This window comes from Marmota flaviventris, chromosome 17 (assembly GCF_047511675.1).
Source record: "Marmota flaviventris isolate mMarFla1 chromosome 17, mMarFla1.hap1, whole genome shotgun sequence".
NCBI lineage: Eukaryota > Metazoa > Chordata > Mammalia > Rodentia > Sciuridae > Marmota > Marmota flaviventris.
The window spans coordinates 76,941,623-76,962,017 of record NC_092514.1 but is presented as its reverse complement, the minus strand read 5'-3'; the positions used below and the strand labels follow the sequence as shown (position 1 = coordinate 76,962,017).

Below are 20,395 nucleotides of genomic sequence, written 5' to 3'. Positions count from 1 at the left end.
TGGGACCTGTGAACCCTCTATCTCTGGGCAGTCCCACCCTGAGTCTGCACCACAGCCACAGGTGTCAGTCCATGCAGCAGTGCTCAACCCGCATCTGGCTGCACTGAGCCACTGCTGCCACCACAGCCACCGTCCCCAGCTCCCTACAGGTGGCTGGAGGAGGGAGGCTAAGCAGAGCCCAAGGAGGGAGGAACAGGAGAGGGAGGGAGGCGGGAGGCAGGAAGGCCGGGAACCAGGGGTGGGGGTGGGGAGGCCAAGAATGTGGAGCAGTGGGCGTGGGACACGGGTGGGCGGAGGACACAGCAGTCACTGGGAAGCCCCTCCGCCATCCCAGGAGCACCCTCCAAACTCCCCCTGGCCCAGAGGAAGCCCCTCTCAGCCATAATAGGAAAGCCCTGTGGTTGCTGGGCCACTCAGCCCAGCCAGCGTGGAAATGACTGGAGGCAACGATGACAGGGGACAGGCCAACCACCTCTGCCCAGAACTAATAAAAGAAAAGGAAAATCACATCTACGCCTGGTTCTTATTAAAAGAGTAAATTTAGCTTTTGGCGAGGGCAGGGGAGCAGGGGGGCCAAGGCTACCCACTGGGGCGGCCCTGGACTCCCTCCACCTTCCAGAGTGACTCAGAGTGTCCCTGGGGTGGGTAGGTGGGGCACAGGGGCCGCCTGTCTTCTCTTCCTTGGTCATCCCTTCCTTGTGTCCCTTGCTCCCTCCCCTGAGCCGGCAGGTGGGCCCCCCCCACGGGCAGGGCGTGGGAAGGTGGCGGGGGCGGGTCAGCCCCTTCCCACGACCCGCCCCCACAGCCTGGGCAAGCACCCTACAGGCCAGCGCACACAATGTCCTTCCCACTGCCCAGAGGGGGGCCAGCAGCTGGGTGTGGGCCATGCCAACCAGATGCCAGGTCCCACACGCATCAGGAACACGTGTGCGTGTGCACAGGTGCACCCCACAAGGCACACCCAGGCTTGCAGACTCACAAATACACAAGTGTGGGCTCACACACGCCCAGTGCAGGTCCCCTCAGAGACCGGCTGGAGGCTCTGGTGCAGCTCTGGGCACCCACACCGCTCTCCTGCACGGGCAGGACTTACCATCTGTCAGACGGACCACCCACAGCGCACGGACCCCCGCCCCCAGCCCACTGTGGTGATGTTGGCCATACTCAGTGGAGGGCCCAGAGCCTGGGCAGCCTGAGGAGTTAAGAAAGTGGAGACAGGTGCAGGCCAGGGGCCACCTGGGGGTGGTCCCTGCCCTCCTCAGTGCCCTCCTTGCAGGTCCATGCGGCCTGGCCTGCCTGAAGGTGTGGGGCCTGCAGCCCTTGGTCACGGGCCTAGCACCTGGACTGCAACCACAGCCAGCGCTGGGCTTTGTGATGGCTCTGAGGGTAGTCACTGCCCCAGACCCCGGGTACACAAGCAGCTCCTCCCCCACCGACCCCACCTGGGGTACCCACCTGGGCCGTGACCCCAGAGCAGCCCCCTGGCCCAGGCCTCCTTGGTGGTCACCCAGCCTGGCCCACACAGACCCGCGGGACAGACTCTGGCTTGGGTCTGCTGCGCTCATGGTAGGCATCATTCCCAGCATGGGGTCAGCTGCCACCCTGGGCTGGGAGAGCTCCCTGGCCACTGGGAGGTCTCACACCAGCTCAGGAGCAGGACCAGCACCAACGACTGACTCCCAGAATAGGCAGGCCTTGAGGAGTGGGAGCAGCACCAGTGGGGTGAAGGGGCACTCCAGGTCATGCTGCCAGTGACAGCGTCCTGGCCTCGTTTCCCAGATAAGTGCTTCACGAACAGTTGGCTCAGTCACCCAGCAACTCACACTCCAGGGCTGCCCTTTCAAGGGGACTCGTCACCCTTCCAGACTTTCTTTCTCAATGCCACGCTCACACCCAGCCTGGCTGCCCCTGAAAAGTGCTGCCTGGCCCCCTTCCCAGTGAAGCTCCACCCGGAACTCCCCACCACCTGGGACCCTGCGCTCAGCACCCAGCTGTGCACGCAAGGGGCAGAACAGGAACCTGAGGGGGGTCCAGGCTGGCCCAGGGAGCAAGAACCTTACCCAGGGATGAGCAGGGGAGAGGGGGAAGGGCTGGGACGGAAACACAGAGGTGCAAGTTAGGGTTAGGGTTAGCCTTGTGCCCCGGGGAGTGGGGCACCCTGGGCAAGGTGGCCAGAGGGAAACTGAGGCAGTGGCTGCCTGAGTCCAGCACTCCTGGCTGGGGACAGCTGCCCAGCCTCTGGTGCTCCCACACCTGGAGTCCTGGAGGGGCCGGCGAGAGGCGCGGCCGAGCAGGCACACGGAGCATGAGGATGAGCACTGAAGGCCGGAGCGCCGTGTGGAGAAGATGTCACCGACTGTCACAAACGGTGTTTATTTCTCAGGAGAATGCATTGCCAAGCCAGGGAGCTGGGGGCCACTTGGCCCCTGGGGCCACCAGGACTGCATGCCTTCTCCCAGAGACACTACAGTGTCCTTCAGTGGCTTCCAAGTAGGGACACAGGCAGAGGTGGCCGCGGCCACACAGGGAGGCCACAGCAGGACTCCCTTCTTCGTCTCCCCAGGAGAAGGACATCCCAGGGGCCTTGCTCTCTGGCTTAGGTGGCACTTTCAGAGGGGGTCTCAGTGGTGGAGCACAGGCCTGGCATTGAGGCCCTGGTTCAAACTGCAGCGCCAGAAAAGAAAGAAAGAGCGGAGCTGAGCGTCCCGCAGCCCCACGGCTCCCCTGTGGGACAGCCTGGGCTTCCTGGCAGGGTGAGGGGTTTCTCAGAACTCCTTTAAGCAGGGTAAGGGGGACTTCTGGGGTGGGGAAGCCACATCCCATGATGAGGGGCTCCCAGGAAGAGGGCCTGCGGCACCCAGGTGGCGGGGTGACATGGGAAGAGGGCCTGGGGCACCCAGGTGGCGGGGTGACATGGGGGCCTGGGGCTCAGGGCTGGGGCTGCCTGGGCAGAGTGAGGTCCCTGGAAGTGTCCCCCCTGCGATCTTCAGAGAGTTGGCAGACCCACAGGGGCTCTCAGACCACCCTGGTCCAGACGGCCAGGTCAGGGCAGTTCCTATTCCCAGGAAGCCGGGCCCAGGGAGGGGCGGAGCTACCTTGGGTCTGCTCTAGAGCCTGGGCTGGCCCAAGGTGGGCTGGGGGAGCACCCTGGGGGACCTGACCCCACTTGAGCAGGCAGCCGGCACGGAACAGCTGGAGAAAGTGCTGCCCAGACCAGAGGGCACACCCCCTGGTCATCCAAGCCACAGAGCAAGCCCTGAGCATTGTCCAGAGAGTGAAATTCAGTCCCAGCTCCTTCATTAGAGAGCCTCTGAATGCCCACACTGTGCCAGGGTCACCCCCTCGCCCTAGGCCAGCCGGGATGGGAAGAAGCCATGGGTGGCCCACGTGCTCTGACCTGTAGCCCTGGCCCTCCACTCACAGTGGGTCACAAGGATCCTCAAGCTCTTTGGGGGCCAACTTGCTCCCCCCTCGAGTGGTACAGTTGGGAACCCGCTCCCACAGAGGGTAAGATGCTGCTGGGCTGAGGGTGGACACCAGTGCCCTGGGGCCAGGGGATGCCCTGCACGTGTCAGGGGGCCCCACATGGAGGGGACACCCAGAACGGAGGCCTGGGGCAGCAGTGATGCAGGGTTTGGAAGAGAAGAGGGGAGGACATGGGGGGGCAGGACATGCAGGGCAGCCTGGCCACATCCAGGGCCTGAGCTGGAAGGGACAGAGGTGGAGAGTGAGGGGGTTTCCAGTGAGTTCCAGGCTTGGCCTGGCCACAGGATTCCCAAGGGTGTCTGCCCAGCCAGTAGCCAGAAGGCAGGGTGGGCAGTTACAGCCACGGAGAAGCAAGGTGGCCCCCAGTTCACCCCGGATGCACTCCTTCACAGCCCCGCTTCCATGAACAGACTGGCAAAGTGAGGGGCCACCCGCAGGGGAGTCAGACAGGCTGGGCCGGCGTGCCATGCTGTGGAGTGGCCCTGTGGGCAGGCACTGTCTCCGCCAAGGCCAGCACAGACCTGAGGCCCACGACGGCCGGGGACCCCCCAGTTAACCTGAAGATGCCCAAGATGCCCACAGCCCCGGCCAACACGGGTCCCAGATTCTTGACCCACAGAAGCTGTGAAGTTAGCATCTGCTGTTTCCACTGCTGAATCTGGGGAGATCTGACAAACGGCCCCAGCTAACTAACACGAGGAGACGAGACCGGACACGTGGCTTACAGCATCACCACAAGCTCCGAGCAGAGGGAGCTTCGGGAAGGCAAGGGGAGGTCCTGCGGGAGGGGGGACAGTGGCGCAGGGGACATGGTCTGCCTCTGCACAAGTGAGAAATGCAGATTGTGGCAGGAAGCCTCCCATGTCCTGCTCCGCTGTCCCAAGTGTCCCTGAGTCCTGAGGGCTGTGTGGAAAAGCGGCCCCCGCCTGCCAGGGCACAGGCACCTCCCCGTCTAGGCATCTGGGGGTACCCGACAGTTAACCTCAAAGGAGCTAACGCTCAGAGGAGCGCTCCCTGGTCCATTGCCCACCTAAGGGCCCAGTTGGCAGCCTGGACTTGTGCTGAGCATTCCCCATGATTCTGCACCTGGACGGAGGCCGTGGAGCCGGTGTGTGGTTTCCGGTTTTCTGTGGTTTCAGCTGTGTGCACGTGGACGGGGGGATTTCTCAGGGTTGGCCTGAAGATGCATTACAATTCAATTTAGATTTAATTTTAATATTAATTTAAAGCCAATTAAAAGCTTATTTTTAGGATACCCAAAGGGACGCAACAAGTCTCAAAAAGGGGACTGGCTTCCAGGCAAACTGCCCATGGGGTGCCCTGCTGGCCTGAGGTGGCCGTGGTGCAGAGCAGAGCAGAGCCGCAGATGGAGGGGCCGTGGAGTCTGGCTTCTCCTTCCCGCACAGGGCAAGGCGGCCATGCGCCCAGGGCTGGCTCACCGGCCAGGGACAGAGGGGTCTGCTCTCACTGCTCCTAAGCCTCACCGTGCCCACACTTGGGGCCCAGCTCCACCTCCTACCTGCCCAGACCTGCTGGACTGGGGGACAAAGTGACCTGGGCCACGTCAGGCTAAGTGCAAATGCCTTCTTGATCAGGACCCGCCGTGGGCACAGGGACAGGAACAGGGAAAGCTAAAAGGGAAGAGTGACCCATTCCTGGAGGGGCAGGGCTGTGAGGAGCTCGTGGGTAGGACCTCACGGAGATGAGCTGGGGGTGGAGACCAGCCCAAGCTCTGGGGATGACGGGCAGGACCTGCTTAGAGCCAACAGGGCGGACTGGAAGGCCACTGCCGGAGGGCTGAGGTGGGGGGGCCTCGCAGGGGGACATATCCCCCACCAGCCACCACCCAGGCCACCAGCACCATGGCTCCACGGTGCAGGCAGAGGAGAGGAAGGGGGAAGGAAGGTGGGCAGCCGACCCACCCTCAGACCTCAGAGCCCCTGCCTCCCTGCTTTGGTCAGGATCCTCTGCCTCCGCTGCTGAGGAAGGAGCCAGCCCCAGACATGACCCTGCCATCCAGAGTCCAGGTCCTTCCCAGGGTCCTCGAGCCCACTAGTCCTCCCCATGCCTCACTCTCAGTGGCCAGGGCTGACCACAGCTCTGAGCCCTGCTGCCTGGAGGGGCAGGGTCTGGGTGCTGCTCCCTCAGGCCCTTTGGGGCACCCCCACCATGAGCAGACCCTCAGCTGCAGCAGGGAGGGGCAGGGCCGCATCTGCCCCAGGACGCAGAGGAGCCAGGTCTGACTCACAGTCTCCCTTTCCCCAGGGGACACAGGCAGCCCCGCCCTCCTGCCCTGGGGACCTACCCCAGGCCATCTGCTGGTGTCCCTGACAGCCCCCTTCAACTGCACTGCCAGGGGCTCTAGGAGTGTAGGCTGACCCCACCCCAGAGCAGGGCCAGGGCCCCTCTGCCATTGCATGGCTCAGGAGGAGCGAGGACAGAGGGGGGTGAGGAGGCTCGACCTCTGCACTCAAGTTTCCCAGTTCTGTGGTCACAGCAGGTTCCAAAGCCTCAGCGCCTGGAGACAGACACCAAAAAGAGGGTCCCCTCTAGCTCCTCGGAGTGACACAGGGTCAAGGGGGTGCCCAGGCTACCTGTGTGGGTCCAGCCAGCTCACGTGGGCTCTTGGATCAGATCCCGTGGCAGGGAAGGCCAGCAGTGCCCACAAGGGGCAAGCACCGCTAGATCCGTGTCTGAGGTCCCACAAAGGCCTCTGGCAGGAGGAAGACCAAGTCCTGGGGAGAGGCCACCACACTGACCACCAGGCGCTGTGCAGTAAGCCCCGGCCTGCAGGAGACAGACACAGGTCTACAAAGCACGGCCATGCAGTGTGCAGGGCCTGAGGTGGTGGCACTGCAGCCTGGTGACATGGATCTGATGTCACCGCGGCTCACGGCTGGCACAGCCCTCTTCAGGCTGGCGAGCGCTTGAGGTGGTGGCCAGCACGTGGCGATGTCAGGGGGCAGGGAGGGCGAGTACCCAGACCTGGACCCTTCGTCCTGCGTTCTCACGGTCCCCTGTTGGTCAAGCACAGCAGATGCACACTTGGCCCCTTGTCGGCCAGACCTCTGCAGACACCCCCGACCACTCCAGGAGGGACTGCTCTCTCCCAGGGCCCCTCCTCACCTGCCGGCACCCTGTGGCCCAGATGAAGTCCCTGGCTTTTGTCCCTGATCCTAGGTGCCCGCTCCCACTGGAGCCCCAGCATGAGATGGACAGACACGGTCCTGGCCACCCCACCAGGGGCAGTCCAGCAGCGGGGTGGGGCAGTGTCTCTCCAGGAACAGTCCCTTCTGGCTTTCCAGCTTGGGCCTCTGGGCTGGCTGCACCCCATCTCCAGCACCCCACAACCTGCTCCCACACCTCTTAAAGTAGCATGTGACCTGTGCAGACAACTGAAGGGTTCTGAGGACGAGGGGGTGCTGGCTCAGCCCCCTGCCTGGGGAAGACCAGCAGAGGATGCCCGGGTGGGGCTCCCCACGCCATGGTGGGGGCAGGCACCTCCATCTTCAATGAAAGGACCGCATCAGGCTCCAATTCAGAGCCTGGTGGTGGCCCCCCTTCTCCTCTAACTCAGGTTCCCTGGCTGATCGTTCATCTTCCTCTTTTTCAGTAGAGGAAAAACCAAACAGGCCTCACCTGTAGGTTCTCTGCCTGTGGCCCTTGGTGGCTTGGGGCAGAGGGAGCCCAGCCAATGGTGTGGCCCAGCCCTGGGAGCTATGAAAGGTCAGGACTCAGACAGTCCAGACTCAGGACCCAGCCACTCCACAGGAAAGTTGGCCCGATGTGGGGGAAGGGCACGGGTCTAAGCACCCTGGTCAGGCTGACTGGTCAGTGGCCCCTGCAAGACCTCACGAGACAGTCCTGTATAGGCAGTAGGGGTCAGGGGTCAGGAGGGAGGCAGGAGGAGGGCAGGCCCAGGAGGTTGTGCTTCCCAGGAAAGCTCCAGTGGACATCAGACATGAGGGTAGAGAGGTGGCCATGTGGACGGTGGGGGGGGGTGGGATGCGTTCAGGGTCAGGAGGCCTGAGGCCTGGGCCCCATGCCCAGGGCCCCAGCCCGACCCTTCCCAGCGCAGCCCAGCTGTTGTGTTCCACCTGCGTCAGCATCACCTGAGGGCTCAAAACAATGTGCCCCCAGACCCCTGGACCCACTGTGGATCAGAATTCTGGGCAGGGCCAGGGGACAGAGAAAGTGTCTGGGGACAGATGAGGTGGGAACATAGGTGGGTGGGCATGTGATAGAAGGAGTAGGGTGGCTAAGAGTGTGGATCTTTCAAGGACAACAGAAAGAAAAGGACAGGGTGGCAGACAGTGGCCAGTAGCAAGGGCCATGACATGAGAGCTGAGGTTTGGGGCAGGGGACCAGGGTTGAGGAGCAGGGGGAGGGAAGCAGAGCCCAGTGCTGGGTGGGGTGGGGGGACTCTGCGTCAGTGGCAGGGCCTGGGGAGGGTGCAGGCTAGCTAGGGTGGGAAGCTGGCCAGGCACCTGGTGGGGGACGGCTCACCCAAAGTGTTTGGTCTGGACGTGACACAGGACATCTCAGAGGTCACTAGGGATGGGGGAGTCCAAGGCACACTGTGGGGGCGGGCAGCCTGTCGGCCCGGCGGAGGTCCTGGGCCTTGCCCTAGATGGTCACTGAGGGCCCACAGCTCCACTCCCTCCAGCAGGCACCAGGAGCCAAGGGCAGAGCGGTGATGAGGAAGACCTGGAGGAACAGGCCCCTCCCTGGCTCTGGACAGCCTGGCTCTGCCAGGGCTGGGGGAACGTGGGTCCCCCTGGGCCATGGGAGCCAGCACAAGGGTGAGCCTGCACGTGAGCGGGCAGCCATGGACGGCCATCTCTGTCACTGTGAGCACATGTGAGCTCCCGCAGCTCACTGCTGGCTGTGACAGGGGTGGTGACGGCCAGGGATGCTGGGACGTCGGGGTCAAGGTCTGCAGGTGTGCCTTTGCTCCATCAAGGGGATGCAGTGTGGCCATCTGCAGCATGGCCCCTTCCCCACCCCTGCCATGGTTCCCCACCCAGAGCTTGTTCCTTGCTTTTCTTGTCCCCAGCTGTCCTCCTTGGCCTGCCCTCTTCGGTCCTGAACCCACTCACCCCCACCTCGTCCAGCTCTGCTCCCAGCATGCAGACCAAAGGGCTCAGTCTTGTCTGGCTCTGGGTGGAGGGGCCATGCTGCTCCTTCCCTGGACCCGCTGGCAGAAGGACAGGGAAAGCCAGCCCTGGACACCAAGGAAGGACAGGTGGGAAGGAGGTCCAAGCAGGACCAGGCTTTTCCAGGGGACGATGGCAGGCAGTGTGCTTCCTATTGAATATGCTAAGGATTCTTGATTGGCAGGGCAGGGGACCCCACGAAAGCACTGCTCCCCAGGTCACCCTCTGCCTCAGACCCAGCAGCTGCCCGGGGCCTCCATGGGAGGCCCGGCTACTGTCTGCTGCCCTCCCTCATTTCTGGAATTTTCCCTTAGGAAACCAAGTCCCTGCACTGAGTGAGGGTGGGCTGCTCCAGCCTGCAGCCGGCCCAGGGGAAGCCGCAATGCCCCGCGGGCCTCACGGCCTCTTCTTGCAAAGACAGTGGAGGCTTTGTTGGGGGAGGGCCCAGCCCACCTGTCTGCTCCCCTAGGTCGGAATGAAGACAAGGGCTGGTGGCTGGTCCGATCTGGAACCTAATCACAGGGACAGCTGCAGCCACAGCCTGCCATGCTGCCCGCTGGCTCCCAGGTTGGGGGCTGCACGCCTTCCTGCCAGGCTGAGGCCCACCGCAGACCCGGTGCGGACCTGGTAACCAGGGCCTGGCGCCCCCTGCCCCACGCGGACCACCACCTCTCCTGATCCCACCCGGCACCCACCTGTCCCCAGAGCCTGCTGTGGCAGCTGCTCGCAGGGCCACGGGCGGCAGTGATATTATATATTACGACAAACAGGGGCAGCCCACTGACAAATAGGCCTGCGTGGTCTAAACGGTATATTATCCCATAAAAACGTCAGCAGGCAGAGCAACGGAGCCAAAGCCGAGCACCGCCCCACGCCCGGGGCCCCAGCCGGGCCCTTCCCAGCGCAGCCCGGCTGCTGGTCCACTTCCCAGACATTGCACACTGGTTGTGATTTTTGTCATTTTGCTTGTTGCACTGTGTCTGTGGTGGGGGGAAATGAGGTCCCAGAGGTTAATGGGGAAGAGTGAACCCAGGGGGGCTGCTCCCTGCCGGCGGGCGGCGGGCGGGACGCCCAGCAGAGCAAGCCATCCTCTTGCCTCAGACAGGGCACACAGAAGCCCTTCGCAGTGTGTCTGCAAAGCAAGGAGAGAGACCTTCTGGGCCTCCAAGGAGTGCACTGGGCAGGAGGCTGCCCAGGAGCTGAGGGTTTCAGAACCTCCTCTGACAGGTGAGGAGCAGCTGGCCAGCCTCCAGAGGGGCCTGAGGCTGCCTGTCCTGGGGACGGCTTCTTTGGAAATCTCCGCCTCATTTGGGGGATGCTGGTAGTAAAACAGGTAGCTACTTTGTTTGAAGATATTAGGTGTGTGAGGCGCGTGCAAGGCGGGGAAATGCCTCACCAGGGACGGTCCTCTGCCACCAAGTAGAGCCCCTGCACCCCTTCCATGACAGTTCCCTCACCCTGTTCCCAGGGTGAGCCCGTCACAGACTGAGCTCAGGGGTGAGAGACAAGCAAGCAGCAGCTGCCACAGCGTCCAGGACATGGGGTCGGGGGCAGCTCTCAGTCCAGGGGGACTATATTCCCATGTTTACGGTAGGAAGGAAGCCAGGTGGGGCCCAGAGGCCTCCGAGGGGAAAGGGCAAGGGGGCTCTAGGGATAACAACCAAGGTCCCTTTCGCCTGCCTGCCCGGAAAGCACTTATTCCCAGTGGCACTGGCCGAATTCTATCTGTGCTTGGGAATTCCCATAGCCAGGGCATGGAAGGTCCCAGCCTTGAACCCTGGAGTTAGACCAAAGCATGCTGGGAAATGTAGTCCTTAGGGAGTTAGGAGGGCCAGCAGAGACGTGCCAGAATATTTAGTTAGGGAACAGCCCAGGAACTGGAGAGAGCAAAGGGGACTACCCTGACCCCAACTTAAAGAGTGGAAGTTTAAAATTCCTGGGAAAAGCTGCATTTAAACATCTGCTGCCTGATTCTAGCCTCAGATAATACCCACAGTGGTTTTTCTGAACAAGAAGTCCTGAAGCTCTTATTTTGATAGTGAGACCTGGGAACTCCCCAGGGAGGAGGGACCCTGACCAAATTGCCCAAGGTGAAAGAAGCATCCAGAGTCCCTCATTCCTGTTCTCCTCTGGCTGCGGACACAGAGAGAGAGAGAGAGTGAGTGGGGGGCATGACAGGAGAGGGTGCCCACAGACTGGGTGCTACCTGCTAGCCTGGGCCTCCAGGAGAGGCTGCGGCGCATCCTGAGTGCTTGCCCATTATTTACGCTCACAGCCTGCTCTGATGACATATGTAAGTTGACAGCGAACATCCTATCAACTTGCTGGAGTGTATCTTGATTGTTAAAACACACTCTTAAAGGTGTACCATCATTTATCAAATTAAAATAGCTGCACCTTGCTTGTTCCTTCTCTGTCTTCCCGATGAACCCCTAGCAGTCTTCCTCTTCTTCTGGCCTCCGGGGCATCCTGCCCTAGCACTGGGCTCTGTTCCTCAAGGGAGGATGCCCCCGCAGCCGGGGACCCTGTCCTCGGCACCCCCTCCCCACCCTGCCCTGGGCCAGGGCAAGCCCACTAATCGCCAAGAAGTGACAAACGCCAGAAGCCCCACCAATTAAATTTAAACTCATGCAAAGCTCAGTGGCTAGTAAATTATTATTTTTATTAGCTTGAACCAAGTTCCCGTAAGAGAGAAAGTCAACTTGCTCCCATGAATGGCTCTTGTATAATTTATTTAACTCTGTGCTCTTTGCCAAAGCCTGGAATATTTTTAGCTCGTTCTGTTGTTGGATTTGGCTTTTTTATGTGTGTTTCTGAAGGGTATTTTTAGCCTCATCCATGTTATTCTAACAACCTCCGATGCGTTTTGTCCTGTCTGTGCGGGCTGCTGAACCCTGTCTCGCAGGGAGAAGAGGGGGATTTCTAAGAATAACCGGGGAGTGTTTGGGGGTGCATGTGTTCGGGGAGAGGTGCTGTGTGTCAGTGCTACTCCCTGCCCCCCTCCCTAACTCACTCTATTGCTCACATGACCTGGATATTCCTATAGAACACCCTGGTGTCCTTATAGGAATAATCAGACATGGTGGCAGCACAGCCCCACGGAGAAAAAACCCACATTCCAAAAACGGCTGCAGCGGGGTGGGCGCGGCCACCGCAGCCGGCCCTGTCCTCAGCTGCCAGATTCCCGGAGCCCCGCGGCTCCGCTGGGCAGGGTGGCAGCTTTGCTGTCTAGCTCTGTCACTGATGGAGCAGGGTGGGTAGAGGCTTCAGAAAGTAGCTCTTTTCACACCTACTTAATGTTGGTAACTGCCGCAGAGACACTCCATCGTGTCATAGAGTTAATGAGGTATTTACGAAAATGTATTTTTTTCTTTACCCAAAAAAAAAAAAACACCCCACGTGATGAGGAAGGGGGAACCTTTGATGGGGTCTTTTCACACTAGGAAATTATCTTTTTTCTCTACGGGCGAGGCAGGGTTTTTGGTGGTTTTGATTTTATTTATTTAATTTCCAGGCGGGTCACCTGAAGCACTTTTAGCAGGAAGAGGGTTGCAGCTCCCGGGGAGCAACCCCAGCCCAGGGCACCTGGCTGTCCAGGCCTGGGCAATTCACACCCCAAAGACAAGAGAGGGGCAGGAGGGGAATCCAAGATTATTCATACTAAGATGTGAAATAGCCCAATGCCAGAGTCCCCGGCAAGGGGGATGTTGGGAGGACAGGACCTGAGCCTACCGTGCTTTAAGGGGGAGGGGCAGGGCAAAATCGGGCTCTCTGGGTTTCTCCCTGGGCCTGGGCTGCCCTCTGCGCAAAGGCGAGGTCCCCAATTGCTGCAGGCAGTAACCGTTGAGAAATCTTGGGTTGGATTTTGTTGACTCCCCTACCCTTGTTTTGCCCCCCTCCCCCCACTTCACAGCTTTGCCTCCGGACCATCTGTATTAGAGACAAAATCTAACACTGCACTAAAAATAATGGTTCCAAACATTTTAATTGCACTCTTGGTGACAAGGTGACTGGAACAGCATTTTACCATAAAACCCTACAGCCTGAGGGTAAAGCCACCAGCACTTTCATGTTTGGAAAAACAAGGGAAGGAGCCCAACAGCCCAGTGTCCCCCTGGAGTCCCGCAGGCTGACAATGTGAAAGTGCTGAGTGGGAAGGGAGGAAGGTAGCCAGCCGGGGAGACCCTCAGTCCAGCCTGCGTGGCCCTGCCAGGCCAGGCAGGGGGGAAGGCAGACCAGCGGAGGCAGGGCCTGCGTCCCTGATGGCTGAACTCTCTGCCAGGGGGAGCTGGGCACACTTCCCCAGCATGTTTCATCTTCCTGTTCGGCTGGTGCAGGGAGAGCGGGCTGGGCTGCTGCATCCCTGGCCTGCAGAACGGGGCCACCCAAGGAAGCGGAAGAAAGTCCACCAAACTGGCCATTTGGAAATCCACACATGAGATGTAAAAACAAATTGTGTAACTTCATTACACATTTTTTTCCCCTCCTAGATCCTATGTAGATGAAGAGTAAAGCAAAGGGATCCCGAGTGTAACTCCTTTTCTAAAAATACAAGTATCGAAATGTTTAAACCAGCACCATATCCGGGCTCTCGGCGATTGCGAGTTCGGCTGCACGCTGCACAGCCAGGCTTCCCACCACAAACAGGTCGGACATCTCCAAGCACAATTGGTCCCTCCAGTCCCCAAAGGAGTGGAAACTGGGCCTCCAGGAACAGCGGACATGTGGCCCTCTAGCCCCTAAAAAGGAAGCCCTGAGAGACCTCCAGCGCCCTCTAGGGCTCCCCCCCCACCCCCCTGTGCAAGGGGGACGCAGGAAGGGTTTGGGGTCAAGCCATGGCAACAGGCAACGCAGGACACAGGCCAGCAGGCCCAGTGCAATCTCTCACAACCCTCTGCAGCCTGCACTCCAAGAACCACGTGGTTAAACTTAGAATGAGCAAGACAAAGGTCCAGGCCACCCCACCACACTCCCACCTGACTGGGTGTTGCCTAGGTCTGGAAATAAGGGCAGGAAGGGGAAATGGCGGCTGACCAGGAGCTGGCCAGGCTGTGGGTTGGTAGATGGGGTCAGGAAGCAGCAGTGACCTGAAGTGATGGGAAACAGGGAGTAGCCTGGTCTCCCCAGGCTTCATGGCCCGGACTGACCTGGGCACTGCTATGAAAGCCTTGGTGTCAGGGGCCTGTCCTCTCTGGTACTGTGACCTGCCAGGCTAGAGGGCACTGCATATTGGAGGGGGGAGGGCAAATGCTCCCTTCCCATCCCCCATCCACAAGGTTCAGCCTCCCCACCCCCCAGCTGGGGCCACAGCCTGCAGCCAGAAGCAGGGGCTGGTAGGAAAGCTGGGGAACTGTCCTTGCCTTCACCACAATCCCCTCTCTAGCTGCCCCAGTGGGGCCTGAGCTGGGTGGACAGTATCTCAGCACAGGGGCAGGAAGAGATACTTAGTAACCACAGGGACAGCAGGGAGGTATTTTTAAATCACCGATTGCTCAGGCTAGTCCTTTTTCTCTTTCCAGTTATAAATCTAGAGGAAGGAAAAGGGAGAGAAAGAAAGGAGAGAAAGGAGAGAAAAGGGCAGCCTGGAGGAAGGCTCTAGCAGGACAGCAAGTGGCCAGTGCCAGGCTGACCCCGCAGGGAGCCCTGAGCCCGCAGCTTTGAATATCCTCTGGCTGTTAATGCTGGAAGCCCGTTAGTAATTAAGCAATTTCGAGATTTTTTTTTTTTTTAAGGAAATGTACGTTTTGCTTTTTGACTGCCCTCCCTTCCGTCGTTTCCCTTCTAGCCCCATCTCTGCCATCCGTTTTAATCCACACACTAATTGTAATCCCATTAAAGCAGATATAATTTTATTAGTATTCACAGTTCATCAAGCTACAATAATAACTGTTACTGCCAATTTTTTTTTAAATCAGCAAACAACATTTCTGATGTTTAGAACAAACTGTAAACAAAAGCAAGCCTCCCTGTGTGGTGACCCTGAGTGTCCCCCAAGCAGCCCCTAGCACTTCCACAAACTCCGCAGGAGAGGGCCAGTGACCTCCGTGGAGTGGGGCGCGGAGCTCCAACGCCCTTCCCCTGGTCGTTAATATCGGCGACCCTGGGACTCCAAAGGCCTGTGGGCTCTGGCAAGGGACAGAAGCGTGGACGCCCGGCCCGGCTCCACCAGTGCCGCCCTAGGTTCTGTCCTCTTGGCGCAAACTCGCCGCGCGCACTCGCCTGCACCGAAATCCCCAGCGTAGCGCGGCGCGGCGCTGCCCTCCACGGGCGCGGGCTGCTCGGCTGGCCGCACTCTGGCCACGCTTTGTCCGGCTTTAGCGGGATACCAGAGGCACTTGTTAAAGCAAATGCATCCCCTGCAAACCCATTCTCGCCCTGACACTTCAAGGCTTTATATAGAAACAGGATTTGATCGTCTTACACCAGCAGTCCCCATTAGCGCTCGCCCCGCGCACACCGCCCTAATCCGCGGGCCAGGCGCGCCCAGGCCCCCTCCCCCAGCTACACAGCCGTTTTGTTCCGCAGAAAGCTCCTCGCTGTCCCAGGCCCAGAGCGTCCCAAGGAGGTGAATGCAGAATGCAGAAAAGAGGTTTCCGCGGAATTTAGTTGTGCAGGAAGGGGTGGGGGAGGGTGCCCAGAAGCGGAAGGCTTTATTTTTATCGGGCTAGCGGGCTGCCCTCTCTCGGAGACCCCGGGGGAGACCCCGGGAAAGGACGCTGTAAACTGAGGACCCGGCTCCTGGACTAGCCGGACTCGTGGCCCTCTCGGCGGAGGGCAGGGAAATGAAACCAAAGCTTCGCGAGCTGCTCGGAGGAGCGGAGGGGCGGACACCCATTCGACTCTCGAACTCGAACGATCCCACTCCCGCTGAGCCTTCCGTCCCGCACCCGCCCAGACGGGACACTGACCTGTGTGTGAAGCCATGGGCAGCGGCGATGGGAAGTACTTCCCGGGCTGGAAATGCGCGGGGGGCTGAGTGGCGGGCCCGGCCGGGGCGAGACGCGCGGCGGCGGCGGCGCTGCGGTGGCCCAGGCTCCCGCGCTCTGAAAGCAGATGAGGCGGCGGCGCGAAGTCGCGGCCATCCATGCCGGGCCCGGGCCCCGGCCCCGACCCGCTGCTGCCTCCCGGGAGCAGCGCGGCCGGGGCCCGGGGGCGGCTCGGCGCGCGGGTGGCGCGCGGGCGGCGCGGAGGAGGCGTCTGGGGTCACCGGCGGCAGGGGCAGCGGGGCCCGTCAGCACGCGGGCGGACTGGGCTTCTCGGCTGGCGGCCGCACATCGAGCTGGCGGCCGCCGTGCAGGTCCATGGTCTGTGAAGGCAAACAGAGAGACTTGGTGAATCGGGGGCTCGGCTCGCGCGGGGGTCCCCGCCCCACCCGTCTCCCTCCCCCCGCCCTGGCCGGAGCGGTGGCCAGGCCCGGCGGCGGGGGACCCGAGCGCTCCGCGCGTCTCTTCTGCCGCACACGCGCGCGCGCCGGGCCACCCGGGCCGCCCAGCGCCAGGGTCCCCGCGCATACACGCACCATCCCGACCACGTTTGGCCTGGAGGAGCCAGGGGCAACCCGGCCGCGCTGCGCGCCACTTCCCCTTCGCGTCCCCGCGCTTCCCTGCGGCTAGGGCGCCGTGTTGAAGAGGCTGCTGGCTCCACTGGGTGATAAAAACCCAAATCTGCGAAGCCATCACGCACACTCGCGCGCGCACTCACACACACACGCGCGCACACACACACACACACACACACACACACTCGCACACCCTCTCCCCTCCCCCGCTGCCCAAAGGTGTCTCGGAGGAAAAGGCCTGGGGTCCAAGCTCTCATTTTTCCTCTCTCCCATCATTCCGAGGTCCAGCTTTTACTGCATTCCGCTTAACCGAATAACCATGCTAATTAAGCGAGTAATTTTATTGATTGTAACTCAAGAGTTTTTTTTTTTTAATAATCTTCCTTTTCTCCCCTCTCCCATCCCCCCATGCGTCTTTCAGTCCGTTCTTTTGAATCTGTCGCCCCCCTAGCCCAACGGGACGGCCCCCGCCCCCCGACACCGTGCCAGGATCCCAAGCCAGCTCCCCGGAGCCGCGGGCTCCCGCATCACCTGGGCCGCCGCGCCGCAGTGCCCGGCCTGCTGTCCCCGAGCCGGGAGCTTCCTGGCGAGGCTGGAACAATCACCCCGCCCCCCAATCAAATTCGCCCAGGATCTTCCTCTGCGGATTGGGGGCTTTGGGGGGATGCTTTGAGAGTCGGAAATTGTTTTCTTTCAGCCTCCCAAATCGGCCACAACATTTCTCCATTCAGTGTCTGCCTGTCCAGGATCGCCCAGCTAAGGTCGGTCTCCGCGTGGCCCGGCGGCCCAGGGATGCGGATGTACGGCACCGGGTTCGGCCCAGCAGCTGGGGAGGATGGGCCCGGCCCAGAGCGGCCTTCACCCACGCTCAAGTCCCCGCAGACCCCGGACCTCCATGGTCCATCCACCCCCACCCTCGGCAAGGCCGACTATAAATGACCCTCGCCTGTCTTCTCTTCCACTCCCACCCACCAAGAAGCATCTACTTCCAGGCGAAATTGGGGACAATTTCAGACAAGGCAGTAAAGCAACGGAGCAAGCTATGTTAAGTGTGCACTACCGAGGGCATGCTACCAAAGGTTCTCCCCTTCTCCATTCCTCATATTTCTTTTTATTTCCTAAACACACATTGTTTTAATGTTTGGTATCACCTCCAACAGAAGGGATATGGACAAGCTCAATACTCTTTAGTTGTGAACTTTGCAGAAAACCTCGTGGTGTTTTTTTTTTTTTTTTTTTTTTTTTTAATAAGCCGTCCCACCGTGACAACAAAGCGATTAAGATGTTTTCCATTTCGTAAATACCATTTTAAATTGCTGTATTTTATGCTTCGAGTTCTACAACGTCTTATTTGCAGACTATTTTGTGTCTGATTTAATCTATAACCGAAAACATAATGTATTAAGTGAATACATATTTGCTCAGCTGATAAGCTTTTTTAATATTTATTCGGAGAGCTTTTGCATTGTAAATAAACGGGACTACACAAAGAGTTCTCTTTGTCTCGAAACTGCATACAAAGGGGTTTGGGGCTCCTTTCCCTCTAGGGATCGTCACTCTCCCCGGGTCCAACAAATAACTCGGCTCTCTGTCGCCCAGGCCCGCAAGCGAGCACCAGGCCTCCAGGACCCGGAGAGCGCAGGGCCGAGGGGCTGCTAGCTCCGGGGTCAGAGAAGGGTATGTCCTGGCCCTGCAAGAGGCTTGTGCGCTCTGGCCCTGGTCGGCGCCTCTCGAGCCCCGGAGGGCGCCAGGAGGGACAAAGGGAAAGAAGGAAGGGGAGGGAGGTCAGGAACCCGCGGCTTCAAAGGCACAAGGGCCGGAGAGGGGTCGGGGGGCTGTGCGAGCGGAGGTGCTAGGCTTTCCAGCGGCCTCTGGGGAGTCGTGTGTGTTGAGCTTTTGTTTTGTGGGTGCCCCCCCAGTATGAAATTTCAAAGTTGTGGAGAAAACGCAAGCTACTCGCGATTCTCGGGACGCGGGCTCCTCTACGAAGCAGTAATTTTATTCTTCCACCCCCTGCGGGCGGATCGCGGACTCGATTGTGCCTTCTCACCTACCCGCTCGATATTTTACGCAAACAGGGGCCAGATTAGGTCGCCGGTACGTGCCGCTGCGATTCTTACTGGACTCGGGGAGACTTTTCTTTGTGTAACCTCCTCCCGGGGAGGGACTGCACCGCGTCTCCTTGTCTGCGAGCGACTGGCTCGCGGAGCCTGGGGAACCAGAGCCAGCCAGGAACCAGACGCGGACTGGCAGCCATCGCGGCCAGGGCTCAGAGTCCTGCGGCCCCGTAACTGTGGCGCCGCCACCCGCGGAGTCCCGGAGCTCCAAACCCACCCCCCCGCCCAACCTCAGGACAGGCCGCCGCAGAGGACCGCGAAGACTGCGCCCGCAGCCCCAGGTAGGGTTGGATCAAGCAGAAAACCCAGCGAAAGCGGTAGTATGCAGAGGGCCCCCGCTCCTCCCAGAGAATCGCTGACGAGGGCATTTCGGAAAGAACGGAACCTCGGTACACCTCCCCAGGGTGGCAGGGCGTGACCTCCGGAGCCTTGGTTCCCCTCTTCCCGCGGCCTGACGCTTGTCTCCCGCGCTTCAGGATCCCGGGTTTCTTCAGGTTTGCTTTGTTTTCAACTGTGCATCTAAAAACCCGCTCTTGCTTTGGCCGCCTGCTGGGGATCAGGGCTTGGGCCGGTCTGCCTAGCTCAGAACCCATCTCCCTCGCGCCAGCGAGCGCCCTGGGGCCTGCAGGCCAGGCCGGCACCAGGAGCGCACCGTGTTCGGGCGGTGCTACAAAACCCGCTCCCTGCGAAACGGCCGCGCCCACCCCCTCGGGAGACGAGTGAGAGTTGGGGTCGCGTCGGATCCCCGCGCCCGGGGACGCACCGGCCCGTGGACCCAGCCACGCGACTCGTAGTCCAAGCCCGCGCGCTGCCCGGAACGCATGCAGTAAAAACGTCCGGCTGTTCTAGTGCCCATCCTCTACCCCCACTCCTCCCGGGAATTTTTTTTTTTTTTTTCTGAAATGAATTAGGCTTTTGAAAGTGAAACCCGAAAATCTCCCCTCCTCAGCCCCTTGCTGCAGCCGGGAAAGCCCCTCTGAACAGCAGCGGTGGCCGCCACGAGCCGGCCAGTTCCTTGTGCCGCGGAGCAACCGGGCGGAGCCCATATAGGACTACTCCGGCAAGTGTAGTAAGATGCAAGAGCAAATAATTGGGGTTGCTCGTGGTTCCTCCAGAGCTAGGCGCTTGCTGAGTGTCTACCCGCAGCCACCCGCGGGGCGCTCGGCAGACACAACCTGGCGGTTCCTGTCCTGTCTCGATTATTTATTTTTAATGCTGGATGTCGATCGAGACAACAAGCGCTCAGAGCAAAGCAAGGACGCATCACGGGGGGAATTTTAAACCGATCGATAAGATTTTTCAGAGGAAAAAATAGCACTCATATATAAGTCCATCTTTTAGGAAAAAAGCCTTCTCAATATTATAACGGATTTTTTAAAAAAGGGAAAATATAATAATATTTCTTAACATCACAATCCTGAATTTATCTTGCCAAAAATGTAAATCCCCAAAGCCAAAATAAAAAATAAAATAATAAAAATACAAAAACAAAAAAAATGAAAGCAATTTCAGTTACTTACTGGAGGCTGTTTCCTGGATACAATTGAATGCAATACAATTAAATCAGTAAATGTGACTTTGTTTTGTATTCCTATTGGTATTTTCAATGTGCTGACTGTTGCACTGTAAATGCACCGCTTCCACAACAACGACTCTAGCGAGCCCATCCAGAGCGGCTCTCAAACCTGCAGCCCGGCGCGGCGAGCCACGGGCCCTGCATACTAATAAGCTCGTGCCACTCAGCCTGGAGCAGCCCGCGCGCTGATTGGACGCGCGGCCCTCCACGGCCGGGAGCTTGTGCCACTCATTCGGCGTAAACAGGCCTCCCAATAGGCTGGCGCCGGGCCAGGGAGCTGCCAATCAGGGAGCAGCAGGGCTACTACCAAGCCCGATGGCGCCTAATTCAAGCCCGGCGACTGCGCAGCTCCTTTGCGCAGATCATCGCTGCTGAATGGGAATGTGGCGGCGCTGGGCGGGAGAGGGAGCAGGGACGAGTGAGAGCGTGTGTCCAGGCCCAGGGGGAGGCTTTTTTTTTTTTTTCCCCCCCAAATCCGCAGGTCTAACGCTTGGTTTCTGTG

At 59.9% G+C, this 20,395-nt stretch overlaps 1 protein-coding gene across 5 annotated transcripts in view; it reads right to left on the bottom strand.

The window, feature by feature from the left end:
• The window catches only part of Bahcc1 (BAH domain and coiled-coil containing 1), a 61,149-nt gene extending 41,147 nt beyond the window's left edge, over nt 1–20,002 (bottom strand). For 4 of the 5 annotated variants that reach the window (XM_027955546.2, XM_071602972.1, XM_071602973.1 and 1 more), the window contains exons 1-2: nt 19,838–20,002; nt 15,551–15,948 (exon numbers count right to left, since the gene is read on the bottom strand). In XM_027955546.2, coding sequence (XP_027811347.2) covers nt 15,551–15,728 — 178 coding nt within the window. In that variant the 5' untranslated portion in view covers nt 15,729–15,948; nt 19,838–20,002. Of the gene's footprint in view, nt 1–15,550; nt 15,949–16,161; nt 16,182–19,837 lie in introns of those variants that run through there. The other variant, XM_071602971.1, reaches the window with a different exon arrangement.
• Between the last annotated feature and the right edge of the window lie 393 nt (nt 20,003–20,395).